Source organism: Mastigoproctus giganteus, chromosome 4 (assembly GCF_048544385.1).
Source record: "Mastigoproctus giganteus isolate SK-2022 chromosome 4, ASM4854438v1, whole genome shotgun sequence".
In the NCBI taxonomy this organism is placed as follows: Eukaryota; Metazoa; Arthropoda; class Arachnida; order Uropygi; family Thelyphonidae; genus Mastigoproctus; species Mastigoproctus giganteus.
In genome coordinates this window covers 236,201,037-236,226,758 of record NC_143578.1, presented here as the reverse complement: position 1 = coordinate 236,226,758, position 25,722 = coordinate 236,201,037, and the positions used below count along the sequence as shown (strand labels likewise).

Sequence of the window (25,722 nt, the reverse complement as noted above, 5' to 3'; positions counted from 1 at the left end):
TGCAATGCAACATTGGCAAGAGTAATAGGCAATATGCATCAATGTTTACAGTATACTACAAATTGAGCATAATAATGTATTCTGCTTTATGTTGTTAGTGTGACTATTCACCAACTTTGATTTAAGATGCATATCAAAAACCAACTGTAGCAAACAACAGGAAATGAAGACATTCACTAGCAAACCTTAGCAATTTGATTACCTTGCATTCAGAATAAAACACAATAATATTAAAAAAAATCTAAAAGCCCTTACATCTCAACAATGGTATCTGGGCCATGTCTACATATTTCAGCTGTATCTCTGACTTTCTGTCAATGGAGATGAGATGTAACTAAAATAAATAAATGTTCATACATCCATCTATCATTTGTTTTTCAGATGCCAAGCAAGGAGCAGCTGCAGAAAGAATGGGACATGAAGATACTGCAATGGAAAATTCTGATTAATAGCCCAAAGAGATGCTACTAGCTACTACACATTAAATTTATAAAATGAAGCGATAATTAAAAGTTTTAGAGTAACTGTCATTCAGACTAGTCATCTCTTCCATAACTTCAGACTTAGAAATAAAACCCCCAAGACTAAGCTTGGAAATGTTATATTTGAAGTAAAAATTACTCTTGTTCAAAAAAAATAATAATAATAACAGTCATAACTAATATTAAATTAACATTGCAAAACTAACAATCCAATGTTTACTTAATAGAACTACTTGTCAAACTGACTGGTAAGCAATTTGTTGAATGTGCATATCAGCCAATAAATCATACCTTGAAGCAACTGACTGAATGACTAACAAGTTAAATCAAATGAGTGCCCCTGTTGGGAATGATAATAAAGTTTTTGTATTTGGTTTGCAAATATCTGGCATGAAATTAATCACAAAATAGAATGAAAAATAATAAATCAACAGTAACTCTTTATTTTAAAAACATACCTTGCAGATGCACTGTCCTTCACAAGTACTACCACCCAGTGTACCTGCTGTATAACATGGACATGGTTCGCATAATGGATAATTCTTATAGCCTACTGCACAGAAATCACACTTACTGCCCGTAAATCCATCTCTACATATACAGTCTCCAGGATGCTAAAGGAAGGAAGTTAATGCAGAAGCACATATTCAACAAAACTTCAAAAATAACTTAAAAATTGTGAAAACCTTTTTAAAATAAAATGTTCTTATTAAGTAATTTCATTATCCATATATATATATATATGAGTTATATAGTATATTGATAATCATCATACAGAATTTATGGGCTAGAGACATTGCAGTGGCAACAGATACACTACATCTATAATGTAACATATATATACCATATTATTTTGTTAAATGGGGAAGATTATCATAAAAGCCATACCTGGATAAACCTATGGAGAATGCATAGGTGAAGTATGTTACATATAACCAAAGGATAATATGAAAATCAACAGGGATTACCTTTATTTTTGATATAGGATGCTTCTTTTCCAACCAACTCTCCTATTCCAACACACTAACAATTCTTTGTGAAGGCAATATAAATTTTATAAAAAATGTGAAACAACTTCCCCACTGTCAGAACAGTAGTGTTCCAGATCCCTCAGTCTCAATATTGAGTGCTCAACCCAACTTCTGTCTATAAACACCATACCTCTGCCAGCAAGGAAAACATTATGTAGATTGATATTAAAATTAAAATTTAAAGGTCTAAAAAGCTTAATGAAAAAGGAGGGATTATTCTCCTCATTCCTTAAGTGGAACTAAAACTTTTCGAAGCAACATGTTCACAGGAATGAGAGCAACACACAATTAATCCGAAACCTTTATCTTATGTTGTAATGTTTGTTCTTCATGCATGCACATAAGGGCAGAAACACACTATTATCACGTCACATAAATCTCATCACAAAAGTGGTACTCTGTGGTCCCTGTTTAATGTAAACTGCGAAGTTGGTCGGAGAAGAAATGTCGTCACTGTAACGTAGGGTGGCTAGATTAAAAATTTTATCTCGAGGTACTCATGCTTATGTTTGAGGTATTCATTCCTCATTTAGGGGTACTCGCATTATATCTTAAGAAAACCGAACAATTTTAATAACAACCATTTTATTTCTATATTTTGTTGATTTTTACAAGTTCGTGGAATGAAAACTTAGTCAAATTTAAATAAAATTAACCGAATTATAGCCCATGCTTTAATTCGTTTAATTCGGAAAATTTTATTGCAAAAGTTATAAACACTAAAGGAAACTTTTATAAATATTAACATCAAATGTTTTACATAATTGTTTAAAATACATATTCAATAAACCTGATTTATTTTATTAAAAAGAAAATATTTCCCTAGCAATACTTTTCATTTGAGCGAATTTTCTTTAACAGTTTTTTATTTTTTAGTGCACATGGGCAAAATTCTTTGCATGACATATTGTGATTGGCTTTCTGCAACAGTTCTCCTTCAACATTCTTATTTCTATCCTTTTTCCACACGTGTAACATTGAGCTAAATACTCACTCACTCATTGCATTTGAGGCAAAGCAAAAACAAAATTAATATTTTTTTCTGTATTACGTAGTTCATATGCATTTAAAATTTTTATCCAACCATCTGCGGTATCCTGAAAAAGGCCTCTGAGGTTGGGAAAATTCATATTTTAGCATTAAATCAGCTCACACACCAACCATAAGACTAAGTATTTACTGTAACTAAAATATTTACATATTAAAATAAAATAAATATTTACAAAAACTGCTATTATATTAAATTAAATTATATACAGGTAAAAAACATTAAAACTGTGATAAAATCCTTGAGATAAAATACACTAAAATAAACCGGATTAAAAGCGATAAAAATCTCTGGAGCTTTCGGAAGCATCGGCTTCCTTCCTCAGCAGTAACAAAACTTCCTGCAGTATAGGTACCGTGAGCCTGTTATATATGGACGTGCTGCAGGAAGTTTTGTTACTGCTGAGGAAGGAAGCCGATGCTTCCGAAAGCTCCAGAGATTTTTATCGCTTTTAATCCGGTTTATTTTAGTGTATTTTATCTCAAGGATTTTATCACAGTTTTAATGTTTTTTACATGTATATAATTTAATTTAATATAATAGCAGTTTTTGTAAATATTTATTTTATTTTAATATGTAAATATTTTAGTTACAGTAAATACTTATTCTTATGGTTGGTGTGTGAGCTGATTTAATGCTAAAACATCTGTGGTATTTTTGAGGTCTTTTGTCGCAATATTTCTATGGAATGATTTAAACAGAACATATTCTTCATACATCAAATCAATATTGATATTGGGAATTTTAAATAAAAAAAAAAGTTTGTTGCCTGAGCCTTAAAACATTACAACGAAATAAAAGAGAAGTAAAGTAGAATGTAAAAGGTTACAAAGTAAGCATAATATTTATATTCTACAACCCTCTTTGTAAATAGGATAGTTATGTTATGTTATTTGGTTTTTGGGTTTGGGGCTTAGAGGGGAACAGGTATCCTGTGTGTTATCAGACACTCAGCCTAAAACACTGATGGATCCAATATCTCTCTATTACAGAAGATTTAGGAGAAGTCCGGTTGGCCTGCCTCCCTAAAATCCACTCATGCACACTTTCTCGATGGTAAGCCCTGTTACGTCACTTAGGTGGCAACGAACGTGTAGAGTGGTTCTCTTCAAGATGCCTGGTCAGCATGAAGAGGAAAAGACCAACCCCTCCAGCAATATGAAAGCACGACAAAACAAATGGCCCTCAGTCCCCAGCAGCTTTCACTCTCCCTCTTACGGCAGCGAGAGGATTAGAGTGGAAGCAGAGGGTGCTAAGAATCTCTGGGTACGACCAGGCTGCCATGCACGGAAACTGAACTTGGCCTGTTATAACGTAAGAACACTCATCGGTGAAGACAGGATATTAGAGCTGGAAAAGGAATTAGAAAATGTGAATTGGAATATCATCGGTTTGGCTGAAACAAGAAGAAGAAATGAATCACTTATAAGTTTATCAAGTGGAAATCTGCTGTACACCAATGGAAACAGTGAAAGGAGTGAAGGTGGAATTGGGTTTCTGGTCCATAAAGATTTTAAAAACAACATTTTGGAATTCAAAAGTACATCACCAAGAGTGTCAAGACTAATACTAAAGATTTCTAAGAGATACAAGCTAAAGATTATAATGATTTATGCACCAACATCGAGCCATGATGATGAAGAGGTTGAAGAAATGTACACTGAAATTGAGAGTCTTCTAGATGAGCAGAAAACCCACTACACTATTATTATGGGAGACTTCAATGCTAAGGTTGGAAAAAGACAAAACAGCACAGAAAGGGGAACTATAGGAAATTTTGGAATTGGTGAAAGAAATGAAAGAGGTGAAAGACTTGTGGAATTTGCAGAATCTCAAGGACTGTCAGTAATGAACACTTTTTTCAAGAAAAGGGTGAACAGAAAGTGGAAATGGAAGAGTCCAAATGGATTAACTACTAATGAAATCGACTTCATCCTCACTAATAGAAGATATATTGTGAATGATGTCACCGTCCTAAATAAGGTAAATGTTGGAAGTGATCACAGAATGGTAAGATGTACACTTGATATAGATGTAGGAAAGGAAAGGAAAAAACTGACTCGAGTAAATAATACAAAGGTCTTTGAGATAACAGAAGAGGAGAAAAAGCAGTATGTACTGGAACTTAAGAACAAGTATGAGCTTCTGCAGACTGCTGAGGACCAAGATATCGACGAGGAATATTACAACTTTTTGAAAGTGATAAAGCCCAAGAAATCTATAGGGAAAAAGAAATCCAAAGAAGAAAAAATTAGTCAAGAAACACTTGTCATGATGAACCGAAGACGACAAATGAAAAGCAAGAAAAACACTGACAGGGAGAAAATTGAGTATACTGAGTTATGCAAAGCCATTAGAAAGAGACTCAGAGAGGACATAAGAAGATTTAACACAAGAAAAGTAGAACAAGCATTAAGGGAAAACAAAGGATTTAAATCAGCAGCCATGAGCAGTAATACAGAAAGTCAAATGATACTGAAACTGAAGAATAGCGATGGTGTACTTATAAACAGCAGAGAAGGCATAATTCAAATAGCAGAAGACTACTATAGAGAATTATACAAGGAGCAGGGGAATGATGCCAGCAGTGGGGAAGATGGATTGCAAAGTAGCAACACATACGACATACCCAATATTCTTCCTGATGAGGTAGAACATGCATTGAAGAAAATGAAGAATCAGAAAGCCCCGGGGGAAGATGAAGTTACTGTAGAGTTGTTAAAATTGGGAGGAAGAGACATAACACAAAAACTGGCAAGGTTCTTCACAAAGTGCATTAGAAAAGGTGTGACGCCTAAGCAGTGGAATAATGCAATCATAGTTTTGCTGCATAAGAAAGGAGATAAATCAGAAATTGGAAATTATAGACCAATTAGCTTGTTATCCCACATCTACAAGTTGTTCACAAGGGTCATTACTAACAGATTAGAAAGAATACTGGATGAGAATCAACCGAAAGAGCAAGCTGGCTTTAGGACAGGATTCTCAACTATGGATCACCTTCATGTAATATCACAGCTAATGGAGAAAGCAAATGAATATAAAACACCATTATGCCTGGCATTTGTGGATTATGAAAAGGCATTTGACTCCATACAGCATAAGGCAATGTTTCGGGCACTGGAAAGACAAGGCATTGATACCCCATATATTATGATTTTGAAGAAAATATACGAGAGTGCTACCTCCTTTATTAGACTAGACAAAGACAGTAGGAAATTTAAAATTGAGAAAGGAGTTCGACAAGGAGACACAATATCTCCGAAGCTGTTTGCTGCTGCCCTTGAGGAAGCTTTCAGAAGATTAGACTGGTCGCAGAAAGGAGTCAATGTGAACGGAGAGTACCTAAACCATTTGCGATTTGCAGATGACATTGTGGTCATAAATCATGATCCCAAAGAATTAGAGGAAAATCTTAATCAGTTATGCACAGCTAGTAAGGATTTTGGACTAAAGATGAATATGGCTAAAACAAAAGTAATGATGAACAAGTATGCCACAGAAAGAGACATAATGATTGAAGGAGCAGTAATTGAAAAGGTGGAGTCATATACTTATCTGGGACAAGTTATTAGCTGTAATAATGATAAATGGCTGGAAGTCAAGAGAAGAATAAATTTTGGATGGATAGCATTCAGGAAATATAGTCACATACTGAAGAGCAATATCCCAGTTTGTCTGAAACGTAAAATAATGGACCAATGTATACTCCCCACCATGACTTATGGAAGTGAAACTTGGGCACTCACCAAAAGAATGGAAGAGAAGCTGAGAACCACACAGCGAAGAATGGAACGAATCATATTGGGAATAAGACTGTTAGATAAGAAGAGAAACACATGGATTAGGCAACAAACTCAAGTAAAGGACATTCTTATCAAAACTAAAGAACTAAAATGGTCTTGGGCAGGACACATAGCTCGAAGACATGATGACAGATGGACTAAGAAAATAACAGAATGGTATCCAAGAGGAGCTAGACAAAGGCGGAGATGGAAGACAAAGGCGGAGATGGATAGATGAAATTCATGAGTTTGTGGGTAGTAAATGGATGTCCAGTGCTCAAAACAGAAGCAACTGGAAAGTTGCTGGAGAGGCCTTCATCCTGCAGTGGACTGAAAATGGCTGATGATGATGATTTGGTTTTTAGGAGCATTAGCAACTAAGGCCATATTGCTCCGGGATATGCGGTGGTCATTCCCTGACCTTTCCGCATCCTCCGTATTTGGTGGTGACGGGCTCGAACCCCGGTCTAATCAAGAAGCGTGTGCTACGCACTGCTGCTCCTTCCCACCTGGCTACGGAGGCGCCTAAAATAGGATAGAATTTCGTATTTGAGTCTTTAATTAAGGGTCCATTTCAACAACAACTTTATCGTCAGTTAATTCTTTCTTCCTAAATAATCATCTCAACAGGGTGTTTTATGATTTCTGCTTTTTTTCAAATGTTAAAAAAGGGGTATCTTGGAAATTTTATTATACTTACAAAAGGGATACGTCTGGCAACCTGTAACGTATATGTGTCATTCTCTTTGAGGAAAGCTGAAGCAAAATGAATTGCCACAGTTCACCCTCCTCTTCAGATTTTGAAGAAGATTTAGAAAATGTATGCACTTTTCTTATAGCCGAGAAAACAAAATAGTATGTAATGGATACACGACATCAACTGGAAGAGAACAGAAAAGGGCAAACTCCATCATATATTGCAGGACTTAGAAGAAGATGAAAATCGTTTCAAGATGTACTTACAGATGAATAAAGAAGAATTTAATTTCCTATATAATCCAATTAAGGATGACATTCAAGGGCACAATACGTATTTCGAAATTCAATCAGCACTAAGGAAAAATTAATTATATGTTAAAGGAAAGTTAAAATAGTGCAAGTTTAATTTTGAATAAGGACTTATTCTGTCAAAATATGAAACAAAAATTTTTAATGAAATTTAATAACAACAAAAAAATACTTTACAACCCTAAAAATTAAACTTGTAAGAAATTGTTATGAGTTATGCAAATTGAAATGATCAACTTGTTCGTCCTCTCAATTTGTAATTCTGTTGGTCTATTTTCCTACTTTTGCCATTTTTGAGTGTCCCTGTGACTGGACATTTGCGGTGAGTATGCCAAGTAGTTGGTCGAAGTGGAGGGTGCTTCGAAATAGGCACAGGAGCAACGTCCTTGATGTTGTTGTTATTTGTTTTTGGATAATCTTACTGGTGCACTCAAAACAGATTATTTACTTCTAATTTAATTTTCTATTAGCATTTCCTCCATTTTCCTTTTGTCACACAGTCATGCCTAACAAAATTTCTGTTCGAACAGAAAAATCTGTCTTCCTGACAATGTCATTCAGCTTTGAAACCCAACATGTTATCTTGTGAATACAGTCAATCACAACACTGCGTCTCTGAGTGGTGCCTCCGTAGCCAGGTGAGCAGGAGCAGCAGTGCATAGCACACGTTTCTTGATTAGACCGGGGTTCGAGCCCGTGCCCACCAAATATGGAGGATGCGGAAAGGTCAGGGAATGACCATGGCATATCCCCGGAGCAATATGGCCTTAGTTGCTAATGCTCCTAAAAACCAAATAACATAACAGCGTCTCCAAACAATAAAATAATGCTCCCCCACATTAATAGTGGGTTTCCGCCCTAAGTGACCGATCATCAGATAATAAAATGGTCTACAGATATTGATTGAATTTTCACATAGCTTCATATCTAGGGTTTCCGCAATAAGTAATTTGTGGTAGTCATGTTGAATATTCATTATTTTTGTTTCATTAAAGCCGAATGAATGTTGTTCATTTATTGTGTGAAATGCATGTTCCGATGCATTTGAATGACCCGCCCGAACTGAAGCTTCGTGTTGTTTTGCTCAAAGCTGTGCCACTCCCATGGTAGATCCTACATAAACAGCGTTGTAATTTTTGCATGGGATGCTGTATACCAGGTCATGCTGTGATTGGAATGTGGTGTTTGAAGGTAGATTTCTGAAGAATGTGTATAATTTGTTCGTGGGTTTTGCTATGATTTTCATGTCAGTTCCCTTGCATATTTGGTTAAGTTTATTGTACCAATACTCGACATATGGAATGGTGATGAAATGTATTTTGGTCTTGTCGGATTTTTGTGCGAGGTTGTTGTTATTTTTTTCACGGGCTATTGTTTTAACTTTGTTTATATAGGTTAGCGGGTAATCCCTATTTGAGAATCTTCTAGTTAATTCATTTATTTCTGTCGTTAGAGAAATCTGGGTGGAAGAATATTTAAAGGCATTAAGAAATTGATTCAGCATGACTGATTTTTTGTATGGTTGGGGATGATAACTGTGGAAATGCAAAAGAATCCCCTTATTAGTGTGTTTTCTATATATATGCTGAAATTTAGTTTTTGGTCTAATCTATGTATGGTAAAATTAAGGAAATATATGGAGTGAGTTTCTGCTTCAATTTCTAATTCAATTTTAATCTCTGACGGATGTTATTAAAAACCTATTATTGTTTATGGTCAAATGATCTGTGATAATTAGGATGCCATCCAGATATCTTCCATAATATGTGATCTGTGGTATAAATGGATCAAGATGGATCTCATCTAATTTATCCAAGTATAGCTCAGCAATGAGTCCACTGATGTTTAGACCCATTGGGAGGCCAAAAATCTGTCTATATATTTTTTCTTGAAAGAGAATGTAATTAGCATTTACTAATAGTTTCATTAGTTCAAAGACTCTGTCTTTGGGAAGTTTTGTTATTGTTTGTTTGTTATTTGGTTTTTTAGGAGCAGCAACTAAGGCCATATTGCTCCGGGAATATGCGGTGGTCATTCCCTTGACCTTTCTGCATCCTCCGTATTTGGCTTTGGGAAGTCTGGTGTTTTTAATTTTTATGTTATCATCGTTTAAGTAGGCCCAGACTATGCCTAAGGCATATGGTACATTTACGTTAGTATACAGTAGCCACATCCAGTGAATATAACTTCATATCCTCCTTGATATGGAGATCTTTAAGGTTTGTGAATAAAGCATCGTAGTTTTTTATGTTATATGTTACAAGTTCTCTAAGTGGTTTTAGAATTGGGTAGATAAACATGGCTAAGGAAACAAAAGCTGAATTCTGAAAAGTTGCAGAAACCCTAGAGAGCTAGCTATGTGAAAATTCAATCAATATCCATAGACCATTCTTATTATCCGACGATTGGTCACTTATGCGCTGGCGTGAAGAACAAAGGTTTTGGATTAATTGTGTGTTGCTCTTATTCCTGTGAACATGTTGCTTTGAAAAGTTTTAGTCCCACTTAAGGAATGAAGAGAATAATCACTCCATATTCATTAAGCTTTTTAGACCTTTAAATTTTAATTTTACTGTCAATCTACGTAATGTTTTCCTTGCTGGAAGAGGTATGGTGTTTGTAGACAGAAGTTGGGTTGAGCACTCAATATTGAGACGGAGGGGTCTGGAACACTACTGTTCTGACAGTGGGGAAAATATTTCACATTTTTTATAAAATTTATATTGCCTTCACAAGGAATTGTTAGCACATTGGACTAGGAGAGTTGGTTGGAAAAGAAGCATCCTATATCAAAAATAAAGGTAATCCCTGTTGATTTCATAATATAATAGAATATAGGAATTATCGAGCGCTTAATAGCTCTCTATTATCAAAACACAAAGGATAATATACAAAAACTTATCGCTGTATACTTACAATTTTGATATCATATATTTGGATCTTAGAAAGGCTTTTGATACTCTTGCACATGGAAAACTGCTGAATAAATTGGAGCAGTGTGGCATTGGAGGCAAATTGCTGCTATGGATAAAGGGATGGTTGAGTGGGAGAAGACAGTCTGAGCAGACACCTGCCTGGATAGTGGGTACCATGCACGAAGGATCCATGGACTTGCATTGCATTAACCATACATGAAGGCATCCATTGGCATGTCGCACCAGGTATTTTGACTCATCCAACCAACACATTCATTTCCAGTCCTCCAGGTGCCTCCGTAGCCAGGTGGGCAGGAGTGACAGGAGCGGCAGTGCGCAGCACACGCTTCTTGATTAGACCGGGGTTCGAGCCCGTGACCACCAAATACGGAGGATGCGGAAAGGTCAGGGAATGACCACCGCATATCCCCGGAGCAATATGGCCTTAGTTGCTAATGCTCCTAAAAACCAAATAACAACAACAACAACAACCAGTCCTCCAGTGTCCAACCAGTATGTTATTGAGACCACAACATTCGCCATCGAAAATTCTCAGCAGTGGGGAGAGGGTGTTTTTTGGGTCATTTGCTGTGGAATCCCATACATCTGAGTGTGTGGCACATCATAATTTGGTATATTATTCTTGCATTCCTTATATTATATTCCAATGTCAACTGTTGCACAGTAACCTACCACTGAGCCCATACAACATGTGCACCCTTTGCTCACTACAAATATCCACCTTGTATAATCCCTTAGAGTTCTGTTGGAGGGAAGTGGTTTGATCCATTCGACACCATTCTTTGTACATGTTAACCACAGTAGGCCATGAGCAACTGACAAGAAGTGCCATTTCCAACATGGAAGCACCCAATGCACAAGCTGCCACAATCATGCCCTGTTGAAACTCTGTGATATCTTTGCTATGTCCCATAACTTCTACTTTACCACTTGGACTTGCAAGATCATATGCAAATTACCACTACTCTAGCATATGAAGCTGTTCGACTTTTTATAGTGTGAGCTTTGTCCGTTGCAGATAGGGTGGTTATAATTCAATGATTATTGAGTGTATATATCATAGGAAATTTTAGCTTTTTCAATGTAGCTGGAGTTAGTATTACACAGTGGCATACCTAAAAATTGGACTAACAAACCTGAAAAAATAATCCTTCAAAAATGATTCTGTACATGTATCTGTGAGTAAAGGTTCCCATACACCCCTCTCCCATATAAAAATTTCCCATTAGTCCCTGTAGAGAAATTCTGCCCATATGCAATTCATGAACATGCCACCTGTATTACAAGTGGGCTATGTCTTATTCTGAAATCAATCTTATTCAGTAAAATAATGGGTTTTAGTTTTACACAAAACTAAAAATTCTCGAATTCCTTCTGTGGTAACTGATCACAACAAAAACAAAATACAGGAGGTACAACTTGCCTTACAATCATGATGTTAAATCAAGCATTATGCACATTATAATTTTAAAGAGATTTAAACACTTGATACCATAAACTTAGGATAGCATCACACGTGAATAAATATTATTCAGACCCACATGTGAAAAAAATATTATATTTGGAAACTTAATTAAAAATGAAATCCTTTTATATTCCAATACAGCCGTAAGGAGCAAGAATTCCCAACTTAATCATAACTGCTTTATAGCAAAAATTTATTGCTGAGTTTGCAGCTAATATAGCACAGCAACAGTTAACAATGGGACAGGATTTTTTTTGGTAGATTACAGACTTAATCTCACAATGTGCACCTGCATACACAACATTACGTCAAGACCATTGCCAATCCATTTTTAATATCAATGGCAAATGATGCAAGAAAACAAGCTTATGCAGCATCAAGAAGGAAAAAAAATTCCCACATCACCTGTCCATTCCTCTAATAAGTTGTGTAATTTTTCCTTAAATTTATTCAAACTACCAACTTCCACACCATTAGATGGAAGTTTGTTCCAACAATAAATTATTCTCTATTTATGTAAATATTCAATCATCAGCATTTCATAAAATATCATGAATGAGAATCTCTACAGATTCTGATGAGATCACTGAAGGGCATAATATTCACAGGTGTGAGAATACAGACTAAACAACGCTCCACTACATGCAAAAATTACAAATTTATTAAAACTTAAGGTAAGTAGAATTTATATTTAAATTTACAAAGTTAAACATTACAGATCCTATTTTTGATCCAGCACTGGTGATAACAAAACAAAGTTAGTTAAAGTATACAGTGTTATATTTTGGGCACATTAGCAAACAGTAAAAATTCTTATTCAGCATGATCGTCTGGGGTTGCTTTTCTGGTTTAGCCTAGGACCATTGGTTGTTTTGAACAAAACCATGAATGCTGAAGGCTATCTAGATATCCTGGACAACAAAGCATTACCTAAGTTGTGGGAGCATGTCAGGGAAGATCATACCTGCATCAGCAGGACAATGCTCCGTGTCATACTGCTCATGTTAGAACAGACTGGTTTGAGGATATGAGCATCAAAAGCTGGGCTGGCCAGCTCAGGGCCCTGACCTCAATCCTATAGACAACCTCTGGGATAAACTGGATCATTCGGTTGTGTGAAGAAAGAAAAACAGAGGAGCCAAACTGGTCACCAATTTGAAGGCTAAATGACAGAAAATATTGGAGGATATTTACCAAAAAAAAAAGCTGGTGGATAATGCTCCTCTGAGACTAGATACTGTCATAAAGGTTAAAGGTTTTGGTAGACTTTATTTTTCCTGTAAATAAAGGTCATTTATAGTTATGTAGGTGTCTGGATATGGTAGGGCAGTGTATATGGTATATAGAGAGCCTGTGATACATATATAAAAAAGAGAAACAATAACTTCTGGATTTCTATTATTCCAATTTTAATGAAATTTGAAGAATGCGTAACAAATCATTCTCAAAGAGCAAATATAAAATTTCATGAAAATCCATTCACTGAGAATCATGTAGTCACATTCAAACAGATTGACAAAGAAATAGTTTCCAGATTTCTATTGGCCTGATTTTGATGAAATTTGGAATAACTGGATAAATCTTTCTAAAAGAGCTAAATACAAAATTTTATAAAAATCCATTTAATAGGAGTTGAGTTATTACATGTGGATGGACAAAGGCCATTGTAGCTAGTGGTCAGGCGTGCGGGTGCATAAGTACACGTGCCTTGAGTGACCGGGGTTCAAGCCCGTGACTGCTGAATACGGTGCTGTTTCTTGTATTCTGTCTATCTTGTTAACTCCTCTGACTGTTTGGTGGTCCCAGAATATAAACAGAAAATTTATTAAATTTATTATTTATATAGACATGGTGAAGACAATAGGCACTTTATGCATATATGCTAACATGCTTAAATTCACTAAACTTATATGGTGCGATGTTTATCACCTCCACTGTCCTTACAGTTAATAAAATAATTTATATAAGTGTTGCTTGCCTGAAAGAGAGAATGTGCTTAGTTGGACTAAAAACTTTGTGTTGGTTAGTGCTTGCTTATTAGTGCAGGTGGATATCTGGCCTGTTCTAAAAGGAAGCTCTGGCCTCCTCCTCCTCAAAATCATTGTGTGATGATCCTGTAGTGGATGTTTGGCAATGTTATAACTATTTTGTTACACTGAACAAGTCTCCATAGTCATTCTAATATTTGGTCTGCTGGCTCTTCATGAGGGAGAACTGAACTACAGACAAAGGGCTGTGTCTAGTTGGATATTCTGTAATAGTGAAAGTTAGGAGGGGAATGGTTGGCCTCCTGTCAACTTGGCAGTGTTCCTAGGTTATGATAGCTCAAGTCTCCTCAAAGTCAGGGATTCTGGTAATGTTCTATGAAAAAAATTTGCAGGCACTTTAACTTGAACCTATGATTCTCTGAGATAATCTGTAAAAGTCAATGCCACTTCCCACACTCCCCAAGATGCTCTTCAAGCCTGATATTGAATTTTCAATATGACTGTTTTTCACTTCCAGCTGCCTTTGTAAAATACTTCTACACTATGTTATTTTGTAACCTTAGAGATCATTTCATCACAGCAGCAATGTTTGGTGATATTATGACTGGTCTGTTATATCGTGAGGTATTCTGTGATTATCCAAATGTTGAATCCATAGCAGTCTACAAGTTCCATATTGGAGGGTGCCAGATCTATGCATCTGATAGCCCATTCAACCTCATCCCACAAATGTTTGATGGAGGATGAAGTCAAGAAACTGGGGCCAATAGAGGAGGGTAAAGTTTTCAGAGCTTTCAACAAACTATTCCTATACACGTATGTGCTAATGTCATGGTATATGCTATCATTATCAGGAAATAAGTTATCATATTTGCTGGAATATGCTATCACTATCAGGAAAGAATAGGAATTCTAATATATATATGGCTGGCATTGACAGTGTAATGTCTCTGCCATCAAACATCCCAGCAAAACATTTTGCTAGACACTATGTGGGATACAGCAAAAATGGACCCCACATGGTGCAAATAAATTCACCATAGGTAATTGCCTGCCTCTTGTTGTCAACAAGCAATATTTTCAACCACAACACCATCTTCTAATCATCTGTAACCTAACCACAACTGTTCACAGCACTAGATTGATATGAAGTCAGAAAGAGATGTCTAGTCAGCCATCTGGTCTGATACCCCATCCAATAGAGAGTATGTTCAATAATTCTGCTGAAAAGTGCTCTCAACCAGAGGTTGCCAACTGGTGTCTCCACCCACTAGGCACATCAGTATGCTGCAAGATTAGAAAAAACTCCACTGAGATCAATGACAATCACTATTTAGATACACCATGAATATGCACCTTTTAACTTCAAGTGTGACTTGGGTGACACTAGCTGCTTAGGGAACAACTGACTTGGGGTACACTAGCTGTATATATATCACCCTTGATTGCTGACTGCATGCATCTAGCTGAACCTTTTGTACCCATGGTGCAGTCCACCTGCTCCCAATAGGTTAAGTGGTTTTATTTCAGTGTCCTTTCAGTATATAATGCTGGATACATAAGAAACATTTGGAACATAAATTCAAATAAGTTTAATATTTTCTTTTATAGCTGGAATTACTTCATATCTATGACTGAATCAGTGCTTCTACCAGCCTTATGATTAAAAATAGGATATAGTATAAATACAGAATCCAAAAATACAGGAAAATATACAATAAAAATATATAAGAAATACAAGATAAAAATATGTAAGAAATACAACATAAAAATACAGAAAGATATGTTCAGAACATAATGCACATATGCTAAGTGAAAGAAAAGAAGTCCAAAGAAGAAAATAATCAATCAACACACAGATAATACTATGATTGGAAACAAATTTTGAAAATTATAAGAAATATAGGATAAATTTTAAAATTCAAATATACAGGAAATGTAGAAAAAATAAGACAACAGAAGTGTCACTGAATAAAAGTCTTAAGACCAAAAGTAACAATTAAGTGAAAAAATTAATAGGAATAAAGGATAATTAATAATGTTGATGATAATGATAAATAATAATAAGGATAATTAATAAGGGTAATAATAATTAACAATGAATAACAATTAAAGAATGAAGTAAAATCCAATACAAAAAACAGAAATAAATGAATGTGGAATTTTTTTTTTTAGATATGGCAGAATCTGGAACATAACATCTCACAACAGAGCATATTCTACAATTTAATATATGAAGGAACCAAATGATGTTTAATAAACTTAAAGACAGTGTCATTTTAAAATTAATGATAGCTAAAAACCATGTTTAGAAAATTATAAATTAATCTAATCTGCTCATAATTAATTCTTTCTTAACTAATCTACTTTTATTAAACCACATTAGGTTTAAGCCTTTGGAAAATTCTTTTTGACAGAATATTAAAGAAAGTAGTAAGCTCACCAAGCTTTCTGGTAAATAAGAGTCATCCTTTACACACATCCCAGTAACACCTGGACCAGCACACCGACATCTCTTGCATGGCTGGATATCATCAGGAGGCACACCAAGTGGCCGGTAATAACCATCTTCACATTTTTCACAATTCATACCAGTAGTATGGTGCTAATACAGATAAAAGCATAATATAATTATACTTCCATGGAATGCATTATAGCTACATAAAGACATAATAGTAGGTTACTGCTATGCAATATTCTAACAGTCAGTGAACAGTCAACAAATCCAATTCTTTTCAAGTATGTTTATTATGATTCAAATATTCTTAAAACAACAGTTTCAAAATCAACCAAATTAAGTACATTTACTTTTTATAAAAATTAACCTAAGCCTACCACAGAAAATAGGTATCAGGAGTTTTGTTATGCTGCATGCCACTGACACAACAGCTAATAGCTCAGCTTTTTCAAATGCTGTTTATAAGAATATAAGGACAAAATAGATGTGGTATCAATTATATGATTATTATTAGTAGTAGTAGTAGTAGTGGAAAATGGTGGAAGAAAGCAAGCTTATAGAGCATCAACAAAAAAAAAAAAAATAAAATTTCAACTATTCATTCTCTCCAACGGTTTGTCTAGTTCTTCCTTGAATTTATCCAAAACTATCCACTTTCACAACAACCGATGAAAGCATGTTCCAGCAATCAACAACCCATTGACTCAAGGAAAACTTCCACACATCTTTTGCAAGCATCCTTCCTCAATTTGAATTTATGCCCCCTTGGGTGCACAATATAAGCAAGAGGAAGCATCTTAACTAATCTACTTTCATTAAACCAGATTATGTTTGACTTTTGAAAATTCTTTTTGACAGAATATTAAAAAAAGTAGTAGTAGTAGTAATAGTGGCATGTGATGCAAGAAAGCACGCATATGAACTTATGCAGCATCAGTCAAAAAAAAAAAAAAATTTACACAACAATTCCCTCTAAATGTTATCCAGTTCCTCCTTAAATTTATTTAGCCTATCAACTTCCACAATGACAGATGGAAGTTTGTTCCAGCAATTAACCACACGCTGGCAAAACGAAAATTTCTGGACATCTATTCTACATCTGTCTTTCCTGAATTTATGCCCCCTTAGGTTCGTAATCTGAACAAGTGGAAGAATCCCATCAGAATTCAGCGGGCTAAACCCATTCAAGGCCTTATACACCTCAATCAGATCACCTCGCAGGTGCCTAGTCTCCAGCTGCTGCAATTTGCAGAACTTAAGTCTCTCTTGGTAAGAGGATCCCTTCATTCCCCTCACCAATCTTGTTGCCCTTTTTTCTGTACACGCTCAAGCAAATCTACAACCTTCCTAAAATGAGGCCTCCAGACCTCTATGCAGTACTCAAGGCGTGGCCTGAACATAGCCTTATACAGAGGGACAATCACCTCCTTTTCTCTGCTAGCAAAATTCGTGTATATCATTGACAAAACCCCATGACCTGCCCTGGCAGCCTGTCTGCATTGCTCAGAAAACTTCATATCTGACTGCACAATTACTCCCAGGTCTTTTTCATTTTGTACCACTTTAAGTGTAGTACCACACAGTTGGTATGTTCTTCTGGGTTTACTTCTATCCATATGCAGTACTTTGCATTTGTCAATGTTAAACTTCAGTTGCCACTTCTCAGCCCATCTTCCCAAATTTTTCTAAGATACTATTGCAGCAGCACACTGCCATTACTGTCATTAACAACCCTGCCAACATTTGTATCATCTGCAAACTTTGACACTAAGCCTGATATACCTTCATCAATATCATTTATAAATATACAAAAGAACAGTGGACCCAACAGTGAACCCTGTGGGACTTCACTAATAACATTAGTCCACAAAGAGCAGCACCCATTGATTACTACCCTCTGTCTTCTCCCACTCAACCATCCTTTTATTCATTGTAGCAACTTACCCTTAATACCATTCTGCTCCAATTTGTACAGTAATCTTCCATGCGCAGGAGTGTCAAAAGCTTTACTGAAACCCAAGTATATGATATCAAAATTATTTCTTGCATCGAGTTCCTTTGTAACCACATCATAATATCCAATCAAATTTATCAGACAAGACTTTCCCTTAACAAACCCATGCTGTGTCTGAATTCTTGTTGCAGTCTTGTCTAGATGATCCTGCAATGTATCTTTAACCAGTGACTCCATTACTCAGAACAGAAGTTAAACTAACTGGTCTGTAATTACTCGTGTCACCCTTCGATTCCCCTTTGTGAACTGGGATACATTTGCACATCTCCAGTCCGTGGGGACCTTCCCGAGTCCAAGGATGCTCTCATAATTATGGCTAAAGGTTTGCTTACTTCCTTTGCCGCCTCCTTTAATATAACTGGATAGATCCCATCCACCCCAGGTGCCTTTCTTATGTTTAACTTCAACAATTTCTCCTCCACTTTGCTCTCAGTTATTACAAAATCATTAAGCACCCTGCTACAATTTGATAACCTTCTGGCATTTTCAATCCTTAATAACTCCTTGGATGTGAATGTAGATGCAAATTATTCATTCAGTTTGTTTGGTATCTGAGCAGGATCATCAACAGTCAAACCATCGATATCAAGTGGACCAATCAGATTCATCCCCCTTCCTTTTAGAATTTATATAAGTAAAGAAAGTGATCTTGTTTGATAAATTTATTTGGATACCATGATGCAACAACAAAGGAACTAGATGAAAAAATTAATTCTGACTTCATATAATTGGGTTTCAGGAAAGCTTTTGATACTGTTGCACATAAAACACTGCTGAACAAACTGAAGCAGTGTGGCATTAAGGGCAAGTGACTGCTATGGATAAAGAGATGGTTAAGTGGGGAAAACAGAGTAGCAATTGGCACTGCTCTTCTTGGAATAATATTATTAGCAGAATCTCCCAGGGTTCAGTGCTAAGCCCATTGTTGTTTTCTTTATTAATTAATGACAGACAAAGATGTGTTAGGCTTAATGTCTAAATTTGCATATGAAACAAAGGTTGGCAGGATACTAAATCACATTATGTGGCAACTGAAGTTGAATATTGAGAGATTCTGGGTACTTTGTGTGAGCAGCAGTAATCTCAGCTTAAGTACTAGCTGTGTAGTACTTAAGAAGTCAATGATATACAGAAATTTTGAAAACAGGGATAGAGAAGTAATTATCCCATTGTATAAGGTAATGATAAGGCCACATCTTGAGTACTACATACAGGTCTGGAAGCCTCATTTTAGGAAAGACAAGGATCTGTTGAAACTGGTGGAGGAAGAACAACAAGGTTGGTAGTGGGAGTAGATAGCTGCTCTTAAAAGGAAAAAGCTTCAGTTTTGAAAATTCCCATTGGAGACTAGAAACTTCTGAGGAGATCTGATCGAGGCATTTATGGCCTTGAATGGATTGAATAGGCTCAATGCTAATGGAATCCATTCTTTTTCTCATACTACATACATGAAGGGCATAAATTCATGTTGAGGAAGGATGGTTGCATGTCACAGAAGCGGAATTTGCTTTCATTAGCATTAGCATTAGTTGAGGCATATGATGCAAGAAAGCGAGCTTATGCAGCATCAGCCCAAAAAAAAAAAAAAAAACCTTGAGAGTAAAAGGGCCTGTTGTACTGGAATCCATTGTACATAAGAAATAATAACATATATATCCAGTAAAATATAACTTTAATTAAATAGTTTGGAACTTTCAAGGCTGAACATGCCTCTTTATCAACAAATTCTAACAGAATGGAAACTTTAGAGATAAAAATTATTTTAATGGACACAGAATTGTGCATGCAGTGAGTTAGAAGTAGATGGATCTCTCCCATTCTTGGATGTCCTGGTAAAACATGTGGGCCCGCAACTAGAAACCTCAGTATACCGTAAGCCAATGTGGTACAGACAGTTCACCAACTACAGATCTGGCCATGCCCCTAGCCATCTCAACAGAACTGCCTGCACTCTCCAGGGCTTGGAGCCACTCCAGCACAGATGAAGCCAAGCACAATGAGATTTCCAGAGTGAGGACAGACTTGATCAATTGTGGCTATCCAACCCACACATTAGACAAGTGCTTATTACAAGCACAGGAGCTCATAGTCCACCTGAGACTGCCATCAACTCAGGACAGTATAGTATAGTGTATAGTGTGTTCGTGTCTAACGGCACCAGGGGTTTCCCCCATCTCCGCGTTGCTTTCATTGTAGGTGTACCAGTTCACTGGGAAGGCCAGAGATTTAAAAGTGTATGGATTTTGTAAGTGTAGTGTTGTGTTTCGTTGTTCTTCTGGCCATTTAGCCACTAGACCCCTGCTGGGGCCCAAAGTTGTCCACACTATGCCTCGTGGAGGCAGACCAGGAACCCAGTAATTTTACGTTTTCACTCTGGCAGGTCCTGCCACCTAATTTCCTGAGATTTCAGTGACAAGGACCTAAAAAAAAAATAAATAAATAAAAAAATAAATAAATAAAATAAAAAAAAAATAATAAATAAATAAAAAAATAAAAATAAATAAATAAAATAATTTAATAGTATTGGGAAGTAGTCGCTGAAAGGTAGACTGAAAGGGGTTTTCGTATGCATTTGGAATTTTGACAATTTTTTTTTTTTTTTTTTTTTAATTTTGACATCCGCTAGTGTTTAGGCAGCGTAGGGGGGAGACTGAAGACAGGTGGGGGAAAGCCAGAAATATGGAGCCAATAGGGAAGGTGACCCCAGGTCAGAGATTTAAATTTAGACTATGTGGGGTTAAGCTGTGAAAGTGAACAGAGTAGGGAAGAGACTGAAGGCTAGGAGGGAGGAAATAGGAAGTAAGGGATCGATAGAGGAGGTGACCCCTGTGGTCAGTGGGGCAGGCCCATGTCCCACTAGGAGGAAAAGGAGGGCGAGGAGGGGAAGAGACAGTGAAACCATCTCCTTCCCTCCCCAGGGAAGTGGTAAGAAAGTACCGTGCAAGAGAGCACAGGTATAGCCTGTTGCGCTGGCAGCAGAGCTGCAATGAGGTCAAGTCCATGGTAGGTCTTCTATTTGAGTTCTACTTCTTCTAAAAAGATGTCAACTTCTAGGATTGTAGGTCATTCCTGGGACAAGTCCTGTCTTTGCAGTTCAGGTTGTTGAGGTTGTGTTTGCAGTCTATCATCAAGTTTTTCGGTTTTAATCTTCTTTCATTTAAAGAGGAGAAATGCTGGTTGGTGATATGTTTTGTCTTTGCGTTGTCATGGTTGAGTGGCATTTCTTCTTTTTCTCAGTGAATGGCAATTTGTACCCTTCTTCTCGCGAAGAGGTCCTGGGCGAATCGTGACAATGCTTTATAATCCTCTTCGGTTTCAAGGAGGAGAAATTCTTGTCCTCTTAGATGGTTCCAGTCTTCTATTTCTCCACAAGTGCAATGTGGGTTGTCTGTGAGTCTGAAGCCAGCGAGCTTTGCATTGAAGGGGCCATGCCCTGTTATTAAGTACGTTGTATGAAGTCCTGGGAAGAACCATGATGGTGATTTCGGGTATACTCTGTTTGTGTGTGGAAAAAACTTGCAGGTGATCTCTCCTTTGGTGGTACCAGCCCATCTGTTTTGCCACTCCTGTAGCAGGTGGTTCTGTAAGCGTACTTTTTCTGCCTTCCTATTATTAGTGGGATCAGTTGTAAAATTCAGGAAGGTAACTGGGACTCCTTTGGAAAGGTAATAGAGCATTCCAGTTGTAACGATTTCTAGGTCTAATGGGAGCGTTCCTGCTATTACTTGTAAGGCTGGTGTACTCACTGTACTGCAGGCGCGGGTTATGGCACGGAGGATGGATCGCTGGGTAGAATCCAGCGTTCTTCTATTCACTACTAGTGTGGTCTTATCGTACCATATGGCCGAAGCATATGAGATTGCTGGTATGAAAACTGTCTTATAATAGAGTGCCAGGGTTCTCTTGTTGAGGCCCCAGTCTCTACGTGAGACCCTGGCCACCAGGGCCGAGTAGTTCCTGATCTTCGTTCTGATGTATTTAAGGTGTGGCTGAAAGGATAGTTTGCTGTCTAGGAGAATACCTAAATATTTGAGCTGTGGTGCCAATTTTATTGTGCTCTCATCAATTTTAATTTGGGGTGGTCTACGCAGGTCGAGAGAGCCTTTAAGGAGAATGGATGAGGTTTTCGCAGGTGATATTGTGAGAAAGTTCTTTGCTGCCCAAGTTTGAAGCAGTCGACGGGCATGGTTGGCCAGGGTCTCAACTCAGGACAATGTGCCTACTGCCTACATTAGTATTAGTATTAGTATTAGCAACAGCCGCATGGTGCAAGAAAGACTATGGCTTATGCTGCACCAGCCAAAAAAAAAAAAAAAAATCCGAACAAAACAATGATAAAAACAAAAAAAAAAATAATAAATAAATAAAATAAATAACTAAATAATAATAATTAATAAATAAAAAAATAAAATAAAATAAAAAATAAATAAAAAGGAAATTAAACCTATCATCCTATGCGCTTCCCTTACCCGAAATTACTATCCAGATGACCTTTGAATTTCCCCAAACTGTCGGCCTCTACCACCCATGAAGGCAACTTATTCCAGTAATTTATAACTCGCTGGCTAAAATAAAACTTCCTGCAGTCCAATCTAAACATTTCCACCCGTAACTTGAATTTATGTCCCCTAGTTCTAGCATCATTTATAATCTTGAAAATTTCGTCCTCATTCATTTTACTGATGCCTCTCAGAGCCTTAAACACCTCAATCAAATCTCCTCTAAGGTGTCTAGTTTCCAAACTCTGCAACCCACATATTCGAAGTCTTTCTTCATAAGGACGCCCTTTTGCCGATCTCACCAGGCGAGTTACCCTTCTTTGCACCCTTTCAAGAAGCTCGATGTCTTTCTTTAGGTGTGGTCTCCATACTTGAACACAGTATTCCAAGTGTGGTCTAACATAAGCCTTATATAATGGGATTATCACGTCCCTATCTCTACTTGCAAAAGTTCGATAGATCATCGATAGGACACCATGGGCCTTCCTTGCAACCTGTTTACAATGCTCAGAGAATTTCATGTCTGACCGTATCGTAACACCCAAGTCCCTTTCCTCCAGTACTGGGTTTAGTTGAACTCCACCAAGTGAATAAGTTTTTTTGGGATTACTGTTTCCCAGGTGTAATACCTTACACTTTGTTGGATCAAAGCACAGCTGCCATTTTTCTGACCATTCTTGAAGTCTATCTAGGTCTCTCTGAAGAAGCTCAGCTTGACAGTGATCATTAACTACTCTACCAATTTTAACATCATCTGCAAATTTAGACATCACGCCCTCTATCCCTTCATCAATGTCGTTTATGAAAATTAAAAACAACAGTGGTCCTAATACTGATCCTTGGGGAACCCCACTTCTTACATCAACCCAATCTGAGGAATAGCCATTTATCACAACCCTCTGCCTCCTGCCCTGAAGCCATCCTTCTATCCATCTAAGGATTTTCCCAGTGATTCCAACCTGTTCCAGCTTATAAAGCAACCGCTCATGTGGGACTGAGTCAAAAGCTTTGCTGAAATCTAAATAAACAATGTCGAAATTATTCCCTAAATCCAGCTCGTGAGTGACCCTTTCGAAATAGCGAACCAGATTTGTTAAACATGATTTTCCCTTTACAAAACCATGCTGAGAATCCTTGAGAATTTCAATTCGATCCAAATGATCCTGAATTCCACCCTTGATCATTGCCTCCATGATTTTCCCTACTACTGAAGTCAGACTGACAGGTCGATAATTTCCAACTTCACTTTTAGAGCCACCCTTATGTATGGAGATACATTTGCACTTTTCCAATCCAAGGGAATCTCCCCAGAGTCTAGTGATGCTCGCATAATTAGCCTCAATGGTTCAATGCACTCGCTTGCCGCCTCTCTTAAGATTATAGGGTATATTCCATCAACTCTAGGAGCCTTACTGGTCTGTAGGCTCGAATGTTTTTTCATTAAATAATCTTGCGAAATTTCAATATCATTAATTACATATTTTTTAACTTCGCTCCCACAATTTCCCATTGCCACAAAAGGCTTTTCATTTGTAAATATCGATGCAAAATAACTGTTGAGTTCATCTGCAACGGCAGCTGGTGTATTTATTACTATCCCCTTTCCCTTACGTAAAGGTCCGATCTGGTTTGTCCTGCTCTTCTTGGCATTTATATATGTGAAGAATTCTTTATCCCCCCTCTTTGCTCTGTTTGCTAGTGATTTCTCATAAACTGCCTTTGCCTGTCGAACCTTTTCTGTGGCTCTATTACACATCACCTTGTAGCTGTTATAGGCTTCAGTACTTTTTATTGCTCTGTAACCTTTCCATGCCACCTTTTTCTGCTCAAGTAATGCGGCAACTTCACTATTCATCCAACTTGGAACCCTTCTCGTGGAGTATTTTTTTAATGGTATATACGCATTCAAGGCATCTGTGATTAATGTTTTAAAAGCGTACCACAGTTCAATTGTATTCATTCTCTGCGCGATATCTACCCAGTTAATAGAGGCCATGTAGTACCTTAAGGCATGTTAATTTCCTTTTCTGAAATTAAAACCCATTCCTTTGCCTTTTACTTCTGCTACCTCTCTCGTCATCATCCATCGTAGAACTCCGTGATCACTTCCTGCTACTGGTTCCTCTACTGTCAGCCCTGTTATGTCATCTGATTCATGTGTGATGATGAGGTCTAGGATATTCTTTTCTCTAGTACTTTCCCTGACACGTTGATACAAATAACAGTCATCTAGTTGATTTAAAAATTTTGTTCCCCATGTCGAGTTTCCTTCCCATTTACTCCAATCAATTAGAGGCAAATTGAAATCACCCATAATAAGGCATTGACGCTTACTTGCCCATTCCATTTGCATGTAGAGGCTTTTGTCATAATCTTCACAATCACCTGGTCTGTAGACTACTCCTACTTGCATTATACCTTTGTTTCCAACTATCTCACACCATACAGACTCTATACTAGCATGTGAAATGTCTGAATCCGGGAAAGCTATCGTCGCACTCAGGCTGCTTCTGATTAGAAGCATTACCCCACCACCCCTTCTATCTAACCTATCCTTCCTAAATACATTATACAAGCCGTACTTAAACTCATCATCCCCAATTTCCGGGTGGCACCACGTCTCTGTAAGCTTCCCTACTATCCGGGCATGTCGGGCCAGATCTCAAAAATCCTCTGAGAATACCACATAAGATGCATGCAGCTGCCTGGCAGAAACTTACGTTCTCTAGTTTCCAACATAAAGGCACATCCCTCTTTTACGCAGCAGTGTAGTATACTGCACAGCCTGCAAAGATTGTGACAGCTGCTACATAGGAGAGACCTCAAGACGTCTTCAAGACTGCCTTGCAGAACACAACAAATCAATTTGCCTTGCTGAGACTGACCGGTCCACAATCGCGGAACACTCCTGTTGACCCAACAAGACTTCAATCCCAAGCACGACTATGAAGTGACTGACCAATTCGACACTTTCACCACCGCCTCTGGTTAGAGACACTTAATATATT

The 25,722-nt window shown here is 37.1% G+C and overlaps 1 protein-coding gene across 5 annotated transcripts in view; it reads right to left on the bottom strand.

The window, feature by feature from the left end:
• The window catches only part of LOC150087516 (laminin subunit alpha lam-3-like), a 746,420-nt gene that overhangs the window by 493,259 nt on the left and 227,439 nt on the right, over positions 1–25,722 (bottom strand). For all 5 annotated transcript variants that reach the window (XM_090371226.1, XM_090371225.1, XM_090371229.1 and 2 more), the window contains exons 10-11: positions 16,187–16,348; positions 941–1,096 (exon numbers count right to left, since the gene is read on the bottom strand). In XM_090371226.1, coding sequence (XP_090227352.1) covers positions 941–1,096; positions 16,187–16,348 — 318 coding nt within the window. The remainder of the gene's footprint in view (positions 1–940; positions 1,097–16,186; positions 16,349–25,722) is intronic.